General features: G+C 36.4%; 1 protein-coding gene across 1 annotated transcript in view; it reads right to left on the bottom strand.

The window, feature by feature from the left end:
* The window catches only part of NDUFV2 (NADH:ubiquinone oxidoreductase core subunit V2), a 32,132-nt gene extending 10,743 nt beyond the window's left edge, over positions 1-21,389 (bottom strand). Inside the window, exons 1-6 of the mRNA XM_020282247.2 lie at positions 21,233-21,389; positions 6,858-6,923; positions 5,369-5,431; positions 5,137-5,253; positions 1,995-2,163; positions 208-317 (exon numbers count right to left, since the gene is read on the bottom strand). Of these exons, the coding sequence (XP_020137836.2) occupies positions 208-317; positions 1,995-2,163; positions 5,137-5,253; positions 5,369-5,431; positions 6,858-6,923; positions 21,233-21,286 (579 nt within the window). The 5' untranslated portion in view covers positions 21,287-21,389. The remainder of the gene's footprint in view (positions 1-207; positions 318-1,994; positions 2,164-5,136; positions 5,254-5,368; positions 5,432-6,857; positions 6,924-21,232) is intronic.
* Between the last annotated feature and the right edge of the window lie 226 nt (positions 21,390-21,615).

The raw sequence follows: 21,615 nt of genomic DNA, 5'->3' as shown, positions 1-21,615 counted from the left end.
CATAATTTAAAAGTTTAAAATATTTGTTATCACCTAGAGTTAAATGCAAAAATGCTTAAAGATAATTTTTTAAAAACCTAGATATTTATGCTAACAGCTTCTTCTGAATAATTCATTTAGAACCAACATTTATAGGACACAAAATCAGTATTTAAGATATTTTAAATATGATATACAACTTTAACTTATATTAAATGAAATACTCACATAATAGTTGTCATTTATTTGAACCATTGGTGCATTTACACAGGCCCCTAAACATTCCACTTCTATAAGAGTGAAAAGTTTGTCAGGTGTAGTCTCCCCAACCTTTATTCCTAAAAATATAAATAATCTCCATTAGGACCAGGTTATATTTTAACAGCAATTTGATTAAAGAAAAAGAAAACCAACAATATATTATAGAGGTATATAAAAAGTATTTAAGAGCATTACATTTCTTTAAAAAAGAAAACACTGGCCGGGCGCGGTGGCTCACACCTGTAATCCTAGCTCTTGGGAGGCCGAGGCGGGCGGATTGCTCAAGGTCAGGAGTTCAAAACCAGCCTGAGCAAGAGCAAGACCCCGTCTCTACTATAAATAGAAAGAAATTAATTGGCCAACTGATATATATATAAAAAAAAAAATTAGCCGGGCATGGTGGCGTATGCCTGTAGTCCCAGCTACCCGTGAGGCTGAGGCAGAAGGATCACTCGAGCCCAGGAGTTTGAGGTTGCTGTGAGCTAGGCTGACGCCACGGCACTCACTCTAGCCTGGGCAACAAAGCGAGACTCTGTCTCAAAAAAAAAAAAAAAAAGAAAACACTTTTTATACAATTATAACATGCAAGGATTTAAGTAAACTTGTTCCTTTAAAAAAAAATCAAATTTCAGCAAACTCATTTCCAGTTTTTGTTGTTATATAGCAGTCCATCAGACTGTATTTTCATTTTGATTGTGAAAATTATACTAAAATCAGTCACACTATCAGATTAGCAAAAACTCAGAAATTTCTAATGTCAAGGGTTTTTAAGGATATGAAGAAAATGAGTACTCTCACACATTTAGGGAAGGCATTCTGGCAAAATATGGTAAAGTCTGACCCATCAATTCTACTTCTTGTAAATAACCTCAGTATATAACAGACAAGTAGGCAAAGATGTAATGTGAAAGTAATTGCAGAGTAACTTAATTTATAATAGAAAAATGAAGCAGATATATATATCATGCTATAGAAAATAGCCAAAATAAAGTATAAAAAGTGTAACTATAAATACATTTATGTATTTAATAATTAAAATGATATAAAATCTATAATTAATATACACAACTGTTATCAGAATTTACACCCTGGAGTTGGAGGATGGGATTTTGAGACAACTTCAACTTTCTGTTTGATATACTTCAGTACTGCCAAACTATTTTTACAACATGCAAGTACTTTATACTAATAACAAAATTAAAAGATAAGTCCTTTTACTTCATTTGGCATATATAGGTATAATGCAGCAATGGTTTTTGTTCTTTTGGGGTTTTTTTTGCCCAGGCTAGAGTGAGTGCCGTGGCGTCAGCCTAGCTCATAGCAACCTCAAACTCCTGGGCTCAAGCGATCCTACTGCCTCAGCCTCCCAAGTAGCTGGGACTACAGGCATGCACCACTATGCCCAGCTAATTTTTTCTATATATATTAGTTGACCAATTAATTTCTTTGAAATTAAGTGAAACATAATTTTCTAAACAATGAAAATTTTAAAACTCTTAGAAGCTTTTCAAACATACTTAATGACTAAAAAAGGAAAGATGGTAGATAACTCAGCTTTGAGGCTGAGAACTAAGGAAGACTTATATAAAATAGAAAGAAAGAAAGGTGGGCAAACAACAGTAAAGACAAAATTTTACTGGGGAAAAACAGATCCAATAAGCTGGCAGGTGTTGGAAAATTTAGGTAGAAACACATCAAATCTATATAGACATTTCTATTTTTTATCAAAGTTACAAATATAATGTATCCCATACCAAGCTTTTTCTGAATGGCCTCCAGTATGCTGTCAGAGTTTCGAAGCATGCAAGGTGTAGTAGTGCAGACTTGAATGTGATACTTTCCAACTGGCTTTCGATTATACATTGTATAAAAAGTTGCTACTTCATACACTCTCATTGGAGGTACTTGCAAAATTTCTGCAACCTAAAATATTAGGACATTTTAAAAGAAGCTAATTATAATGTTTATTAATTGAGCTTTTTAGGTATATTGTAAAAAGTATAATTTCAACCTTACCTCAATTTGGTAAAAACAGAAAATTTCTTCAACAGTGGAAAACATACTTGTATCTGATAATTACGAGATATAAACTCTTCAATTTTTGTAGACATCTTACACTTAAACCACACGGAGCACAAAAGCTAATGGAGTTACGGCACTTTCTCCTTCTACCCCACTCCTCACCTCTGCAAAAGGATATTCTTTTTCTCTAAATCTTTAAGTCTTTCACTATTAAGAATTTCTACTTGATCAACTCATATTTTGCAATTTTAACTGTCTAAATGGCAAAAATTTAGTGGCTAAACCCCAGTAAAGGAAATAATTAGACTTTTAAAACCCTTCACCAAAAAAGCCTTGATGTTACTCATGAGGTATAGTACATCCAAACAGTAGAGCAACAGAAAAACAGTTGAGAATCAAAGCTATTAGCGCATATTAATTTACATATCTGCATTTAGATACGTAAACTCAAAATTTTATATCTCTGCATACTACATGTATGCACATATATCACACACATGTATACCTCTCCAGAATAATCCAAAACACTACTTCTACTTCATATCACAATACTCTTTCAAAAGCTGGATCTTATAGACAAGTACTTCCCAACCCATCAAGGCATTAATAGAAAATATTAGTTATTTGTTTTGATGTCCTGGGGTTCAGGACTAAGGGGATCACTATCTCAGCATGCCTTTCTTAGGGCAAGTCTGTTAGGGAAAACAAGGCTTTCTAGCTGTTTGCTAGAGCGGTCCTTGTACAATCTATCATGATTATGATAGCTACAACTTTCTAGGTGACCCAGTATCAGTAAGATTTCCTATCAGGCATTCTTAAAACTATACATATATCCATGTTCTTACATAAAAGAAAAGCTCATTAAATGAAATTCAGATGAAAAACATGTGGAACTTTCTCTATTAGGAATTCTAAAGGAAATATCTAATCATGGCTTACTTGTGACAGATATAGTAGTTGTGCTATTTAATTTGGTGGTTCTAAACCAGGGATGCATCTCTGAATCTGGGGAGCTCTCTATCAAAATATACCTGTTGGAGCCCTATTACTGAAATAATTTAATAAATCTAGAGTGAGACCCTGATTGTCTAATTTGAAAAAGCTCTCCCTGGAATTCTGCTGCACACCTCCCTATGCCTTAGTGACAATTAAAGAGATAATTAGTGAGCTGATGGATTTTTTTGTTGTAAGGTTGGGTGTCAGTTGGGTGTTTCTTGAGTTGGGGCAGGGGAAGGGAAGCAACATTAAAATAAAAGTTCCAAACATAAAGTGGAAAGAATCTTGATTCTATTCTCTATACCCTATTTCCTGCCTCTTCCCCCATACATATCCAACTCTAAACAGACTAGGACATTTATTTTATTTTTCTTTTTGGAAACTCAGTCTCATCATGTTGCTCAGGATGGTCTCAAACTCCTAGGCTCAAGCAATCCTTCCTCAGCCTCCCAAGTAGCAGGAATTATAGGTACAAGCTACTATGACTGCCTTATTTTTTAAATGTTCTCACATTTAGTTTCTTATTTATTTTCCTCTGCTAAGCTTGCCATAACAAGACTTCCAATAGGCTTGCCATTATTAAAACATGAATTTTGGCAAAAAAACCACCCCAAAACCATAATTAGAAACATATACCTAAATCATTACTTAGAAAGTTAGCTATTTTAATTTAAAAACAATGTAACTCCCAAAGAAACATGTGATTTATTGAAAAAATAACGATCGGATCATGTTTTACTCAGGATAGTACCTCACTAAACTTGCTTTATGACATTTTTCATAGTGAAAAAAGTACTAAGGGTCCATACAGGGTTAGGAGTACTGTACAAAGCAAATAAACTAAACCTAAAAGTTCCATTAGGGATTCTATTAGATAAATTGAGGACATTCCTATTCTCCAAGAAAGATGAAGGTGTAGCCTAATAGTTATAACCAAATAAAGTCTAGAAAGTAGTAAGGAGAATGAAGTACAGCACAATCTCTGTGACAGTTGGTCAAGCATAAAATGCATTGATTTGTAAATGAATTCAGTCCCAGCTCTATCACTTAGAAATCATAACATAATAATTTGAAGAGATCTACCGACTTCAATACCTTCATTGCTAATGAAGAAGTCCAGAGAAAAATCAGACAAAAATATTTCCATTATAAAACATGGCTTAGTTGTGTGATTCTCATAAGAATCAAATAGTATGTGGTTTGTGTATAGCACTTTGTAAATGATACACTATATCACTACACAAATGTAGTTATTTATACTATTAGGATATGGACAAACTTGAAATTTGGATTACTGCTGAAAACTATTAGAAAAAAATAAATCTTAAAATATGTATGATAGACTAACTTCATATAGTTAGTCAAAATAGGTCACCCATAGCATTTTTTAAGGTTGTTGGTTCCGAAGTAGCATAAATACCACATATTATATAAATTTTTATTTAACTCTATAGTCAAATATGTAAAATATTAAAAAGACTCATACTAGCTGTGACCTGATCTTTTTTTTCTGTAATTCTAATGTTTAAATATTATGCTAATTTTTGGAGTATCTTGACACTAAATTATACATATTTGGGATCCTTCATCTTTACTATGACTATTTCCCTCAAAAAAAAATTACCAAAAACAAAAACAAAAAAACCCTCTTTCACCATAATGCTTCCACTATTTTCTGCAAGGATAGAAAGTTCTACTTCAGTTCTCTGCATTAAGGGAAGCAATAAAAACACAAATATAATTCAAGGATACATATAAATGACTAAAGGGCTCCAAACTCATAGATTCTGACATTGGAGATTATCAAGGTAATTACAACATAAGGAAGTTATACACAATCTCTCCTCTTTTCCAACTAAGGCAAAAATGGACCAGTACCTTATTCATAGCAGAGATGGGCAACCATCCATTTTGCCTTTGAGCTAAATCCAGGACTGGAAGCACAGCTGCTGCTTTATGCCCTTCTGGATAGTTTTTTACAATTGCCTCTATCCTCTGTATAAAAACAAACGAACAAACAAACAAACAAAAAACAAACAAACACCCACTTTATACATGTGAAAACTACTAAATATTCTGTAAATTAATTATAATGTTAATTTAGTCATACCTTATAGTTTTCCGGTGTGAAATCAAATGGAGTATCTGGGTTATTCTCAGGAGTATCTCTGTGCTATTCAAAGAAAAAAAGGGTTTCCGAAATTATCCAAATTCTCTCAAAAGTATGAATAACGCTGTACATCACTATACTATTACTGATCGTTTAATCTCTCCATTTTAATTACAACATGATATATATCAATCTATCATTCCATCAAAAAGAATGACTAAACACATATTTGATGCGTATGATTACCAAAGTAAAGTCAGCAAAACTCAAAATTTTAGAAAAGTTTTAGGAAACACCTTTTAAAGGTTAAGAGAAGTAGCTTTTGGACCACAAAAACAAACAAAAAAAGTGTTACTCGACTTCATTAGATAACAGGATCTTCTAATATAATTACCAAAACACTACCAATTATTGGAAGCCTTATGAAATTAAGACACAAAATTTTGAGTGTGAACATAGGTACATTTTTCCAAAAGAGAGAGTGTCAGATTGTCAAAGGGATCTGGGACCCAAAAAGGTTAAGACCCATTACTTTAGGTAAGGTACAAAAGGACCATCTCATCCCCACATATTTTCCATAAAGAGAATAGCAAGAAGCTTTATTTCTTCGCCTTGAAAGAGCAAAGCAGGCCCACTTCCAAAACTGACAAGAAACGGCATGTCAACAGGAAATCAAATGAGTCACACTGAGATTAACACATCAATTAATGCTATGTATGTGTGGTAAATACAGAACTGAATCTCTCGATATGTTAACTCTCAGAGTTCTGCTTTTTAAAGAACATAAACCAAAAAGAGGAAAGAAAACAGAAACTTTGGACAATGATCTTAAATATGTGGCCACTTTGATGTTTTTAGACACACATGATAAAACATAGCAGGAAGCTACTTATTGTATCACTAACTCTAAATCATCATACAAGTCCCCTATACTGCCTTTAAACAACACTAGATTAATCCCTAAAAACTGCACCTTGTTCAAAAAAGGGATACATTATTTTATTCATTCTGAATTTTGCAACTAAGCTGCTAAATTCATAGACTTCTACCAGTAGTTAAACCTTGGAAACCAAAAATATAAAGGCCAGCTACTAATATATTCACTACATTACTAAAATCCATGAGTTTCAAACTAATGTAATTTTGAGATTCCCCAAGTTACAGCCTCACAATCTTCAGTCAGCTAGCATGACTGATTTGTGAGAACCCAAAGAGTTATGAGAATCAGGTTAGGGCTCACGGTAATTTCACCAAAGAACAAACTAAGTTCTTATTCCTATAGTTTCCCTGGTGCCAATTTAAACATAAGAGGTTCATCTGGAACCACATATATTTTGAAATGTAATAAATTCAATTAGCTGGATTTAAATACCCACAATAGCCAGCATATAACAAAGACACTGGTGTTTAAGATATTTGGGGTTATTACAATAGATTTACACAAATTTCCAAGTCTTTTCTTTCTGAAGAAATCTAAATAATTACTTACCACAAATAAAGCTCCTCCAGCTCCATTTTGCACAGCTGTCTTATGGAAATTCCTTATATGTCTTCCCTAAAATTTAAAATTTTAACAAAGTTTAGTAAATCACAGCCTTAAGAAATGTTTCTTAAGGAAATACTTTAAGATTCATTATTTAAAACAATGGGATCAACTTATAGAAGTAAAAGATCTTAAGAGAGATGGTCTACTACTCTATACCCTGTCCATCTCTATTTCAGGAGACATATTAAAAAAATGGAGATTCAAAGGCAAGGTTATTCACTTGCCTAAGGTCACACTCAAGAGTCAATGGGAGAGGCAGGACTACAACCCAGATGTGCTGAGTTGTGTACCCTTCCTACCACACTCTGCTGGCATGCATTTGGAGAAACAATGTACCGTTAACTTATTGCCTTTCACTTTTGTCTGAATCAAGTTGGATGCCAACTTTTGTTTAATGTGGACTGTCATAAACATGTTTTCATTCTATACATATGAGTCATATACTCTGTACAAATGAGTCAACTATGTCCTCCTTTTCAATCCTGTACTAAATTAGTTCAGAAACTCCAGCTGTAAAAATAGTTTCATAAAGCTATTTATGATGTATGCAGATTGACAATACTTGATTGCTTTGGAAAAAATCTGATTATTCTCTGTCATATTTCATTTCTCTTTGCCCTCTCGCTCCTACCCTGCCCCTCAAGCAATCAACTATTGATTGCTCTGGATTCTCTAATTTCTGAGTTCTACTAACCACAGATGACAGAACACTGAATTAAACCAAGCATGGAACTGGCAAAGAGTTGCACAATTCAAAGAAGGCAAACATATAAGAGAAGTAAAAGGAATAATATAATACAATTGCATATTCAACTTTTCCCTAAGTCCAAATAATATTTCAGTTGAAGCAATAAGTTTACACGGAACATTTGCTTTAATTAACAAGACATGACCCAGAATGTGAGATACAGGAACAAAAAAAGGGAGTGATAAATATCAGTTTCAAGATAATTGAGGGGGATGCAATCAGAAGAGGCTTCAATTGTGTTGATTTTTTCCTTTCTTAGGCATACAATTCCTTATGCTTTTCTGTATCTTAAATATATGATAATTTTCTAAAAAGAATGCAACATTTATATTCAAGGAGACAGTTCAATTTCTTCCAATTTTGCTTAAGGATCAATCTCTGAATTAAACACAAGGTTATGCCTATATCCCTAATTTGCCTGTCCAGAACCCAGACTGAGATAAACATAAAAGTATGGTTATAATTCCTAAATAATACCATAGGAACAATATCAGTATAAAGCTTTAAAAAAATTAACTGAAACTGGCCGGGCGTGGTGGCTCACGCCTGTAATCCTAGCACTTTGGGAGGCCGAGGCGGGCGGATTGCTCAAGGTCAGGAGTTCGAAACCAGCCTGAGCGAGACCCCGTCTCTAACAAAAATAGAAAGAAATTAATTGACCAACTAAAAATATATATACAAAAAAATTAGCCAGGCATGGTGGCGCATGCCTGTAGTCCCAGCTACTCGGGAGGCTGAGGCAGTAGGATCGCTGAGCCCCGGAGATTGAGGTTGCTGTGAGCCAGGCTGATGCCACGGCACTCACTCTAGCCTGGGCAACAAAGTGAGACTCTGTCTCAAAAAAAAAAAAAAAAAAATTAACTGAAACTAAAATTTAGAAGACAGTTACTGTCATCACCTTAGCTAAGAGGATATCAAACAAAAAAAATCAAAAAACAATTTTTGAGTAAAAAAAAGTTATTTAACTAAAACCTGAGAGAAAAGAAAGATTTCATAATAAAGGAAGGAAGGATTAATTTTAAGAGCAGGGAAAGTATCCAATCCTCTCTTAACTTCTAAAACATAACAATTTCTTTTTATTGACTTTTTACATTGGTCCCTGTAGGTTGTCTTCTGGGCTCAGTTCTCATTCCTATGTCCTTTTCTTCATAAATTCTTTGCCTCTGAAAGCTTATCCATTCTTATCTATTAACTATATGTCAAGGACTTAAAATCTATATATATTTGGTGACAAAAGGCTAACATCTTGAAGAGGTCATAAATGCAAAAAAAAAAAAAAATCAATGAAAAAGTGACCAAATAATGAATGAAAATTTCACAGAATTCAAACAGTTAAACTTACTAGTAATTAAAAACACAACTTAAAATAACACTGGCAGCTGTCAAATTGGCAGTCTTTTTCTTTTTTAAAAAAAATAACATCTCATTCTATTGAGTGTATGGAGAAATGGGCATGCTTATTATACATTAGGTAAAAATTCATTTAGCCTTTTAGGAAAACAAATTAGCTTGATGTATAGAGAGACTAAAAACATGTCCATATTTTAACCTAGTAATTCTACTTTTAGAAATGTGTTTTATAGTACAAAATAAGGATAAAGGATTACATAAAAACATGTTGCTTCTATAATGTTTATTGCAGTAAAAACACAAGCAACCTAAAAGCCCAACATAGGGAAGTCTTAACTAAATACTAATAATTTCAACACTGAAATATATAGCTAACAAAAATATTTCCTAAACTTTTTTTCACATAGAAAAAAGCATTTGTGCCACAATCAGAAATGGAAACTATCAGGGTTAAACAAAACAAAAAAGCCAAAAAAAAAAAAAAAAGGGCAAAAAAGCATGAAAATCATCCCAATTGTATTAAATTTAGACACTAATGAAAAGATTGGAAGGCCATAAACAAATGCTTATCTGTTATTATGATGTTAACAAGATTACATAAGGGACTCATATTTTCTTATATTTTCCTAATTTCCTATTTAGCACAGAATAATATGACAAACTAAAAAAAATCTTACTTAAAATGTTCATTAGGTACAAAGGAAACTTCTCACCTCTACTGTAAAACACATTTCTCCTTACAACCTCTCTGTATTATCAAATTAAACATCACTGACCTCTAAAAGTTAAAAATGCTTTTGTTTATCAATATTTGATTCATTTCTCATTAATCCAGGATGTGTCATGTACTTCCACCTAAAAAATACAGATATAACCTTGAAAAGTGTTCTTTAGGCTATGTAGCTACATATTGGAAAATCTATTTTGAAGCACTCTTGCTGATCTGTAACTCTGGGCCTGCACGTGAGTTTACACAAATTTCTAAAAGTGTTTTAAAGTTCAAATTGTTGAAGACAAACTGCTGATTGAGAAGATCAGGATAAAGCTGCTAAGTTCTAGAAAAAACCCAAGAGGTTTAGATTTTTTTTGATGTTGTTGATTTGGATTTAGATTATCACTCATCTACTTACTAACGTGTGACTTTGCACACACATCACTTAATTTTTGTAAGCCTCAATTTCTGTACCTATAAAACAGGGATATCTTCTTATTGGACTGTTTTGAGACTTAAATAATAAAGTTTCACTGAAAGTACTATATAACCTGTTAAAGCATTATCACGTGTTTAGCTGACACAAGCATAAAACATTTAATAACCGAAAAATAAAGATTGAAACAACTGCATTTTTAAAACTAAAAAGATTTTTTAAAAATTGTGCTCTGGTAGTTGACTTTATCAAAGAGTACTGTCAGAACAGAACAGATTAGTGAGTTTCTTGCAAATGCACATAATTACTTTTTATTTATATCTACACAAGGCTTATAATTTTTCTGCTGAAATTATAATGTATTTTAGATGGTTGAAAAACACCAACTACTTCTTCTCCATTGAAATTAACAAATTTTTTTTAGTTAAAGAAAGTGGAGGAGGAGGAAGTAGTAGTGCTGGCAGAAAATTTTCCATGAGTCTCAGGTTTCTGTACCCCTTGTAAGCTGAGGCACTGACAGCTTTTGTTCCAGACCATCTTTTCAAGGATTTTTTTGTAAACAATGTCTCCCCCTGCAGTAAAGGTTGAGTGGGTTTTCTTACAGACAGGGTGCCCCAAGCTCAGGGTTCTTCAGCTGTGAGGCACACCATTCAGCTGAGTTGCTCCATGTCACTCCCACGGGATATGAGTGTCAAAAGAAACTAACATGAACATGAAGCTCATGCTGCCTTCTGTGCCACGAGTAATAGTCCTTTCTCTCTGATCCAGGAGTCTTCTGCCAGCATCCACGTTACTGAGGCAGGTTAACTTGTTAGATTACAAATAAGGTAAAATCTCAGATCCTTCACAGTTCTTAAGAAAGTCAATAAAATCTAAAAATATGCCAGTTTTCATGTCCTACTAATTTTTCTATCAATATATCTTTATGAATATAGAGATAATATAAAAGAAACTAGTAACAGTTGGTGTCTCTAGGGAAGGGGACCAAGGATCTGGAGTAGGAAGGAAATTTACTCTTTACCATTATATATATGTGTGTGTGTGTGTGTGTGTGTGTGTGTGTGTGTGTGTGTGTGCATGAAACACATATTTATCATAATATATCCTTATAACCCTACTCTGTACCATAATGTATATAACACGTCATTATATATTTACTTTAATATATATATCCTTGTTTTAATTTTTGCCACGCATATAACATTTCAATTTTTAAAAAATAATCTTTAGTCTTCTTGCTACCACCACAACTAATCTTTAGTCCTGTCTTACTACCATCACTATTTCAGACATTATCTTCAAGCTGACCCTTTTCTCAATCCAAAACATACTTATGTCACTAAACTAATCTTAAAAATACTGTCCTTCTGGCCGGGCGCTGTGGCTCACGCCTGTAATCCTAGCTCTTGGGAGGCCGAGGCGGGCGGATTGCTCAAGGTCAGGAGTTCAAAACCAGCCTGAGCAAGAGCGAGTCCCCGTCTCTACTATAAATAGAAAGAAATTAATTGGCCAACTGATATATATATAAAAAATTAGCCGGGCATGGTGGCACATGCCTGTAGTCCCAGCTACTCGGGAGGCTGAGGCAGAAGGATCACTCGAGCCCAGGAGTTTGAGGTTGCTGTGAGCTAGGACGCCACGGCACTCACTCTAGCCTGGGCAACAAAGCGAGACTCTGTCTCAAAAAAAAAAAAAAAAAAAAAAAAAATACTGTCCTTCTGTTGGTGGTTGTGGTGTGAAAGAGGACCAATACCAAATATGTCCTAGCATAGAAAGTATCAATTTCATCATTTCTAAAAGACCAGAATTTCCACATTCTAAAACCTCTGAAATTGGGATGTATCAGTGGTATCTAATATTCCATAAATATCCTATTATGGAGAGACAATATAGCAAAGTGGTTAAAAGCCTAGCTCCACAGCTTGTTTCCTCATTTGTAAAAACAGAATAACAGTTCATACTTCATAGAGTTGTTGAGAGGATTAAATATATAGTTTATGTAAATGCTAAACATATTACCTGGCAAATGGTAAGTAACATATTAGTGTTACCTATCATTAATTATTATTAGAAGTACTCTTTGTCGCGCACTAAGCTTTTTATACATTATTTAATTCTTACAACTTTCCTGCAAGGTGGGTATTATTTCCAGAAAACAGATTTAAACAAGTTATGAAAACTTCTCAAGGTTACATCACTAATTAGTGGCAGAACTCACATTAGATCCTAGGGCCAAATGACTACAAAGGCCATGACCTTATTATTAGCCACTTGACCAGAACTATTTGATGACATCAGAGCTCTAGCAGAACAGAGTAGGTCTAAGAAACCAAAGAGTATAAGGAAAAAAAACAGGCATCCACACATAGGGAGGCATTAGAAATGAAAAGTCCTCTAGCACTCTGGGAGGCTGAGGCAGGAGGATCACTCGAGCTCAGGAGTTCGAGACCAGCCTGAGCAAGAGGGAGACTCTGTCTCTACTAAAAATAGAAAAATTAGCTGGGTGTAGTGGCGCACACCTGTAGTCCCAGCTACTCAGGAGGATCCCTTGAGCCCCGGAACTGGAGGTTGCAGTAAGCTATGAGGACACTACTGCACTCTAGCCTGGGCAACAGAGTGAGACCCTGTCTCAAAAAAAAAGAAATGAATAGGCCTGCTTCCTTAACTTACAATACTCCTATTTAGACAAAAGGATGCAAGTTATTTAATTTTTTCTAAATCCTTGCCACCCTTCTCTTCTATTCCTGCAGTAAACCTGAATATATACACATTAGCATAGCATTTGAAAAACTTAATTACAATGTCTAAAGTTGACCTCTTCAAAATTGTAGGAAAAGGACCCAGATAATGCTTATAAAATGAAAGAAGCAAATAAAATAATGAGGATAAGTTGTTAAATATTAGCCCTTATTTTTTCAACTAGCACAACCTTACTCATCCATATCAAGTTATACGTAGTCATTTTCAAAGCTGCCCTGTTTTTTGATATGTTTAAAGAACATCACCTATTTTACATTCATTGTAATATTCACATCAAAGACTTTCAATAAAGGAATAAAGTATTAACAGTTCTAATAAACATATTTACATTACTTAATGGGCCATTTGAATTCAGTTTTACTTTGGAATAAAGAGGCATTCCAGTCTTTGAAATGGGGAAAAAACCAACTTAGCTAGGCTGGACTGATTCGAAGAGTAAGCTGAATTTCCCAGACACCTCCTCTTAGACTAGAGTTTGATCTTTCCTTTAGAGTCTGATTTCTCATTAGACTCTGAAATATCTATTCCTCAACAAATTCCAAATGAATAGAATGAACTCCAACTGAAAATCAAATAACTTTTTTAAATAAACAAGAGCATAACCTGATATACAGCATAGAATTAATAGTGTGTTTGAATTCTAGCTTCTTTTTTTCAGAAGGGTTCATAAGTTACAGAGAAGATTTATACAAACAAACAGTGACAGCCTTTTCTTTGGATTCTAGCAACTTGGAGTGCCTTTATGTTAAGCACTTCTACATACCTTTTTTCACTGACTCCTCAAAAATCTATGGTTAGTTATTTCCATTTTACATTTACAGAAACTCAGGCTCAGAGACAGTTATTTGCCCATACCACACAATTAGTACAGAGATGGATTTTGAGCCCAGGCCCTTTGAATATAAGTCCCATGCTCTATTAATACTTCTATTAATAGTAGCCTTTCCCTTTCATTATAATTTACAATACCAACACCAACAGCTCAAAATGACAAAAATTAAAATCTTATATTCTCCCCAAGAAGGGGATACTTTAATGATCTTTTCATGGGTCCTACTGTTTTTCCAAATTTCTTCTGTTGCTCAAACATTAGTTTTATCCAACTCAGCTTGCCTTTCAGTTCTATCACACATTTGCGTAAGGGACTAGGAAGCTGTAAGACAAAAAAACTCTAACATTTATAGATTAAATCCACCAAGATGTGTGTTCACTTGTGCATGGGTCACAGCACACATGTAAAACATCTCCTGGTGAGTCAAAAGTGATTTGGAATACCTCTGTGCTTTCTTACCACTGTTCACAATACCTGCTAGCTTGTTACCTACAGCATCTCCCACTGCCCGCTCAAGCAAGAAAACTGAAAATTCCCACAAAAGTCAGTGTCCATGATACACTCACAGTATCTATACTAGGTATTTTTACATTTAAAAAAAATCCTTGAAAAAGAAATTTTCAATGCATTTTATTTTAACAAAGTAGATACGCTGTGTTAGTAGTAACTGTGAAATCTATTTCAAGGGTAATCATAAATACAAAGACATACTCTGCATCAGATATCAATACCACAAACCTTACAAATCCATACTATGACTCGTTTACTTCTTTCAACAAGCCTACCAGATAGGTATTATTATCTTCTCGTTTTACAAGTGAGGAAACTAAGGGTCTAAAGGGGAGAAAAATTTTCCCTAGATGGCACAGCTAAATAAATGAAAAGCCAAACAAAGCCTTGCCTTAACCACTAAAATTTAAGTTGTTATATTTTCAAACAGACATTGGGGAACTTTTACAAATGTCCTCCAAATAAGGTCCTCTCAATAATTTAACTAAAAATGTTAACTGACCTTAAAGAAATGTAAGTAATTTTCCCACACTATTAGAGAATTAACAAATACAATTTGGCTAAATTTTATATTATAGAAAAGCTACATGAACAACACAGATATTATAGCACTCCAATTACAGATTAAAATAACCATATTAATGACTTCAGACATCTTGACCATAAATTAAAGAAAGCATCCTTTAAATATCTAAAATCCAATATGGATACAATCAACACTCAATTGTTCTAAGGACAAGAATAACTTATATAAATGAAATGCCCAGCCATTGTTTTAGTAAGTAGACCTGGGTTCAGTGTCACCTCATGCACTTCACTGTCCTTGTACATGCACCACTTATACGTACACTGGCTACACTATCTCAACATATACCTCCCACTTATCCATCATGACCAAGGTTAACCTCCTCTTCTTGCCCTTCTAAAGCCCCTGAACTTCCATCTCTTTTCCTTAAGCAAAGTGAAATCATTTTCCTAGTCTGCTCACACTGACACATCCTTTCATTATTATAGCACCTATTAAATTTAAATCTTCACCTACATACCAATTTCCCTTAATACACTTGAGCAACTTCAGAAAGGTAGATTTAAAAAAACAAAACAAGGCTTGCAAACAAACCCAGTTCAGGCCTTTACTACTGTGTAATATTGGGCATTTATTTGTTTGGGTACTTTTTTATCCCTCACATACAAAATGGAATAACACCTACCAAAGTATCCCACATATAAAGCCACCTTCCCCTCCCCTTCCCCCAGCCCAAGTCGAGTGTATATAAATATGGTAAGTCTTTAATGTTTTGTTGAATGAAATTTCCTACAGTAGATTTATAACATGCTTCCTGAACTGACTCAAAAACTGATGACATTTCCCACTGGAAATCAGACTGACTTTCACCTAATAGGTTATGCATGGCCAACGAACCTATAATTTATTACTCCATGTACTGAGCAGTGCCCAGAAAGAAGGGAAGTTCAACTATTTATGTCTTTGAAATGGAGACTAAGTTCACATCTCTAACAAAAAGACCTGAGTATGTAGTTTGCAATCGTAGCCTACTGAATCTTACTGAATACATTAAAGTTTGTTCATTTTCTCTCTTCTAAACTGCTTATTTATGGTGATGGCAGGCAAAATAATGGTACCACAGAGATACCCACATCCTAATCCTGAGAACCCGTGAGTGTTAGTTTACACAGCAAAGGAGAATTAGGTTGCTAATCAACTGACCTTAAAATAGGGAGATTATCCTAGCTTATCAACATGTGCCCAATGTAATCACAGGGCCCTTAAAAAATGGAACAGGGAGAATAATCAAGGAAGAGTATGTGATGAATAACAGAAACAGGGTCAGAGTAATGCAATATGAGAACCAGACCTGCCATTATTAGCTCTGCATAAGAAAGAAGAGGCCAAGGCCCAATAAATGAGGGCCACCCCAGAAGCTGACTCATCTAGGGATGAGCTGACTCATCCCTAGAGTCTCCAAAATGGAATGCAGCTTTGCCTATACTTCCACTTTAGCCCACTGACACCTGTGTCACTTTTAACCTACAGAATGGTAAGATAATAAATTTATATTGCTTTATGTCATCAAGTTTGTGGCAATTTGTTGCAACAGCAAAAGAAAACTAAGAATGTTCACGGTTTTTACCCCAGAAGTCCTTGAGCCAAAATGGAGATACATTTGGACATTCCAAAATCAGGTTTAAGAATCTCTAATGGAATGAGAAAAACATTTCATTCTACAAAACTTAAAATTTGGGGCCAAGCGTGGAGGCTCACCCTTGTAATCTTAGACTCTGGAAGGCCAAGGAGGGAGGATCACTTGAGCTCAGGAGTTCTAAGCTCAGGAGTTTGATGCCAGCCTGAGCAAGAGTGACACCCCATCTCTACTAAAAATAGGAAAATTAGCCAGTTGTAATGGAGCATGCCTGTAGTCCCAGATAGTAGGGAGGCTGAGGCAGAAGGATTACCTGAGCCCAGGAGTTTGAGGTTGCAGTAAGCTACGGATGAGGCCACTGCACTCTACCCAGGGTGACAGAGCCAGACTATCTCCAAAAAAAAAAAACAAAAAACCCTTAACATTTGGAAAGAAAAATGCCACCACAAAGGTGGCATACTTCTAGTATAGCTGAGTAGATATCATCAGGCCATACCACTGGGTAATGACTATAAACTCTAGACAAAATATTGTTAAAAAAAACAAAAACTTTCATAAGCACTGGAGAACCAAAAGCAGGCAGACACATGGAGGAGAGCCTATACTCAAAAGAAGCCAATGAGGTTTTTGTTTTTTCTATTACATTTTTTAGCCTGAAGGCAGGCCTCAGGGAGAGTTTATAACAACCAAAGGATGGGAAAGTGCAACATCCCAGAAAAGGAAGAGACAGAAAGAGAGAGCCCCACATTCTGTATACAAACTCTACCCAAATCTCTGGCTGACCCCTGAACCGTGCATGTGCATGCAACAGACTCCAAGCAACCCAGCTAAAAGAACTGAACCAATATTTGATCTACTGACCATCACAAAGGAGATGGATAGCAACAACAAAAACCCAGCCAGGCACAGTGGCTCACTCCTGTAATCCCAGCACTTCTGGAGGATTGCTAGAGGTCAGGAGTTCAAGATCCAGCTCTACAAAGAACTTTTTAAAAATTAGCCAGGCCATGGTGGTGCATGCCAGTAGTCCCAGCTAATTGGGAGGCTGAGACACAAGGATTGCTTGAGCCCAGGAGTTTGAGGTTGCTGTGAGCTAGGCTGATGCCACGGCACTCACTCTAGCCTGGGCAACAAAGTGAGACTCTGTCTCAAAAAAAAAAAAAAAAAAAAAATTAGCCAGGCATGGTGGTGTGCACCGTAGTTAGTCCCAGCTACTTCTAGGCTGAGGCAGGTGGATCACTTGAGCCCAAGAGTTCAAGGTTGCAGTGAGCCATGATCACACCACTGTTTTCCAGCCTGGGCAACAGGAGACCCTGTATCTTAAAACAAAACCAAACAAAAAAAATCCATATACCCTTTAGAGCAGGGGTCCTCAAACTTTTTAAACAGGGGGCCAGTTCACTGTCCCTCAGATGGTTGGAGGGCTGGACTATAGTTTAAAAAAAACTACAAACAAATTCCTATGCACACTGTACATATCTTATTTTCAAGTAAAAAAACAAACAGGCAAAAACACCCGCATGTGGCCCGCGGGCCGTAGTTTGAGGACGCCTGCTCTAGAGGAACAAAACTGGATTTAGAGCCTCCACACCACATCATTCACAATGTCCAGAGTACAATCCAAAATTACTCACATACAGGAAAACACACCACACTTTTAAGAAAAAAGACAATCAAAAAAGATTACCAAACAAGAATCTCAAAGCAGTTCTATATTCATGCTTAAAGAAATATAGGAAAATATCCTCAATGAATGAAAAAATACACAATGCAGATAGATGGTCCTGACTTACAATGATTTGACTTACTGATTTTCAAAAGTTATTGTGCTGCAAAAGGGATCCAAATTCAGTATGCCCCTACATTTATGATAGGGTTATGTCCAGATACACCCATCTCACATTGAAAATATTATAAATCAAAAACATATTTCTTGATTTCTGTGATATTTTCTATTGATGAGTTTATCAGGATGTAATCCCATCATAGAGAAGCATATGTACTTGAAAATGCCACTATAACCCTGTCACCTACCAAACTAAAAGTAGTAGCTTCAGAATGAGGCAATTATGAGACCTAAAATGATATCAACATTATAGAAAACCATGGACAATTAGTGAAGGGAATAAACCAATTCTGAGAATTTATTACTCCATAATTCATAATTTTTAGACAATTCTTACAATCCCCCATGAAGTACTATCCCACTTTACAGGAAAGAAAAATGAGGTTCAAAAAGATTATGAACAGTGGCTCAAGGTTAAATAGCTGGTACTAAATTCTGGGCATACTTTAAGCAATGATGACTTGAAAAGCCTATAGATGAAGAGATTGGTAGCTAGCTAACAAAACAGAAATTAGAATGGGCAATTATGATGAAAGTGTAAATGGTCTCTTTAAAGGTTTCTCATTTAGGAAAGGAACTTCCTTAGTTAGATCTTATTCATACTTTTCCTAATCTTTGGTAGATTCATTTTGATATCCCACAATTTGTGAAACCCTGGTTCTATAAGTATGCAACATCCTGAAAATGAAATGCTACGCAGCATTAAAATGAAGTATAGAAGTATCTACAGATAAGGAATGAAGTATCTACAAATAAGATGATCCAAATGTATTATGGAAAAAAGTAGGCTACAAAATAATATATCTTCCCCATTTTGTAAAAAAAAAATCTATAAGGTCTATTAATTGTAGACATCAAAATATTAACAATGGTAATTTCCAGGTTGACAAGACTATGGGGTGATTTTTATTTTTCAAGCTTATTCAATTTGCTATTCTCAATGTTCTGTTTTTCCTACAATGAATTACTTGTGTAATAAAAATTAAGCTTATTTGTCAACTCAACAAACATTTATTGGGCACATACTCCATACCAGGTACTATTTGTAAAGAAAAAAAGGTTACAGAAATGTTAAGCTTGATTAAAATTTTCCTCCACTACCTGAAGCTTTTTTCATTCTTAAAACTTATCTTCAATTTATACCTCTAACCCCTTTGCCTCAAAAACAAAAGAAACGAAATCTATGTGTGTACCCTTATTTCTATCCTACTAGACAAGGTCCGATCCTCATCTCCCACCTAGGCTTCTCCAAGAGCCTCTTATCTAGTCTCCTTGCTTCTGGCTCCAATCAAACTCATTCCACCCTCACTTCCATTCAGTGCTCTATCCAAAATAGAATCCTGACCATATTCCCTCTACTCCTCTAAAACCTTTTACTGACTCCTCACAGCCTCTAAGATAAAGTTGAATTCTTTCGTATGACATAGCAAAGAGCTCCAATATCTGCTCCGTCCCCCTCTCTCATTTCCTTTGGGAACACTTTAGCTTTAGCTCCAACAGAGTTGGCTTCTCATACACACTAACCTTTTTCTTGCCAATATTTTTTTATGTTGTCCTTTCCACCTAGAATACCCTCTGATCCCATCCCCAATCTGTTAGTTTTACTGCCAAAGAAAAATCTTATCCCACCTTCAAACCAAATTGGATGACCCAATTTACATATCTAGGATTGCACTTTTACATTGTATTATAAAGTTCCTCTTACATGAGACTATCAACTCCAAAAGAACAGGGATTGCCTAAGTCTTTTTCTTATCTGTCATATGAGGAAAAAACAGTACCAACCTCAAAAATGAGATATGGAATGCAGATATTTAACTCAGTGTTTGGCATACAGAAAATAGTCACCAAATGTTACCTATTGTTTATTAGCCACACTGTTACCTGGAGTCCATAAATACATGATCCGCAGTCGGACTTCAAATGTTTATTGAAAGACTAAACTTTAGTCACTTGTAAAATGGAAATATCTCTTGCAAGAACATTTCTGTTTTACAAGTGAGGAAACTGATAAAGATTACCGCCCAAAGTCATACAGCTACAAAAGCAGTGAAGCTATCCTTCAAATTCGAGTCAAACCTTAAAGCCCTCATGTCATTCTATACTAATATAAACTATATCCCTCTCTTTTGCTGAGAACTGACTCAACCTTTCTAGTTTCCTCCTAGGAAAATAAATAACACAGTTTCTTTCCAGAAAATGCCCTACGCTATAATCGTCATTTCTGGAATCTGCATTTTAAAAATCAACTTGAACAAGTGTTTCAACCTCTCTGCGATTGAATTTCCTTGCCTATAATGAGATGTACTCGGATTTCAAAAGATCATTAAACTCTAAAATCCTGTGATTCGTCAGTTGGGTGCAGTTACTTGTGGTGCCGTTCTTTCACGGTAGTTTGATAAGATTTACCGAGGACTTCCGATATGCAAAGCACAAACACAGTAAATGAACACTGGTCACCCTTCTCTAGCCCTAATGAAACTCTCAGTAAGCCTTCACCAAACAAGCCAGAGTTCTCTCAAGTATGCTGCAACCTAACAGCAACGAGGTCACTAAACTTGATATGCAAGGCGCCTCCTCCTTCGGGGACGGGGGTCTTGGAAGAAGACCTGGTCTACCCAGGACAGGCCCAGGCTCCGCGCTACAGCGAAATAGCAAAAAACAGACCACCAAGCGGCCTCTTCTTCCTGCCCTCCTTGGCCAAATTAGGCGCACGCTTCCCAGTCTGGTGGGGGAGGCCACGCACCCGCCGCAGCCACAGTCTGCAACCCTCCCTCGGGGCTCCTCACTCGCGGTGGAGCTGCAGCGGCCTCCCTGAGAAGAGAGCGAAGGCCGCAGTGTCCTTGCCGCCGCCTGCAGGCCCGTCCAGAGCCCCCAGCTCTCCTGCGCCCAAAACTAAGGGAGGCACGGAGAGCGGGAGAAGGCCGGCGGCACTACCCGGGCTCGTCCCGGGCCTCCTTACCCACTGGGCGGCGACGGCAGCCGCGCGGGCCTGGAGCGCCGCGGAGAAGAACATGGCTACCCACACAGTTCGCCTTTCCCCCGCCGCGCCAGGCGAGAATCCCGAGCGAGCCCGGGACGCACAGCGTGCGCGCTCCCGAGCCCGGGCCTAGCTGCCCAGGGAGGCGCCCTGTTCCCTCGCCGAAAGGCGGTGGCCGACGCGAACGCGCGCGAGAGCGCGGAGGCTTGTGGGGCCCAGTGGCGGAGACTTCCGGGGGTGGGGTGGGGACCAGCCAGGGCCCTAAAAGGCCCTGGTCCCACTGGCTGTGGCTGGGGTCCTGGCCTTGAAAGGAAGCGTCTCTGAGCGGCGCCTAGGGCTCTTGGTGAATGAAATGCCGACCTGGA

This window comes from Microcebus murinus, chromosome 17 (assembly GCF_040939455.1).
Source record: "Microcebus murinus isolate Inina chromosome 17, M.murinus_Inina_mat1.0, whole genome shotgun sequence".
Classification (NCBI taxonomy): domain Eukaryota; kingdom Metazoa; phylum Chordata; class Mammalia; order Primates; family Cheirogaleidae; genus Microcebus; species Microcebus murinus.
Note: the sequence above shows the minus strand (reverse complement) of the source record. Positions and strands in the feature narration are given on the sequence as shown.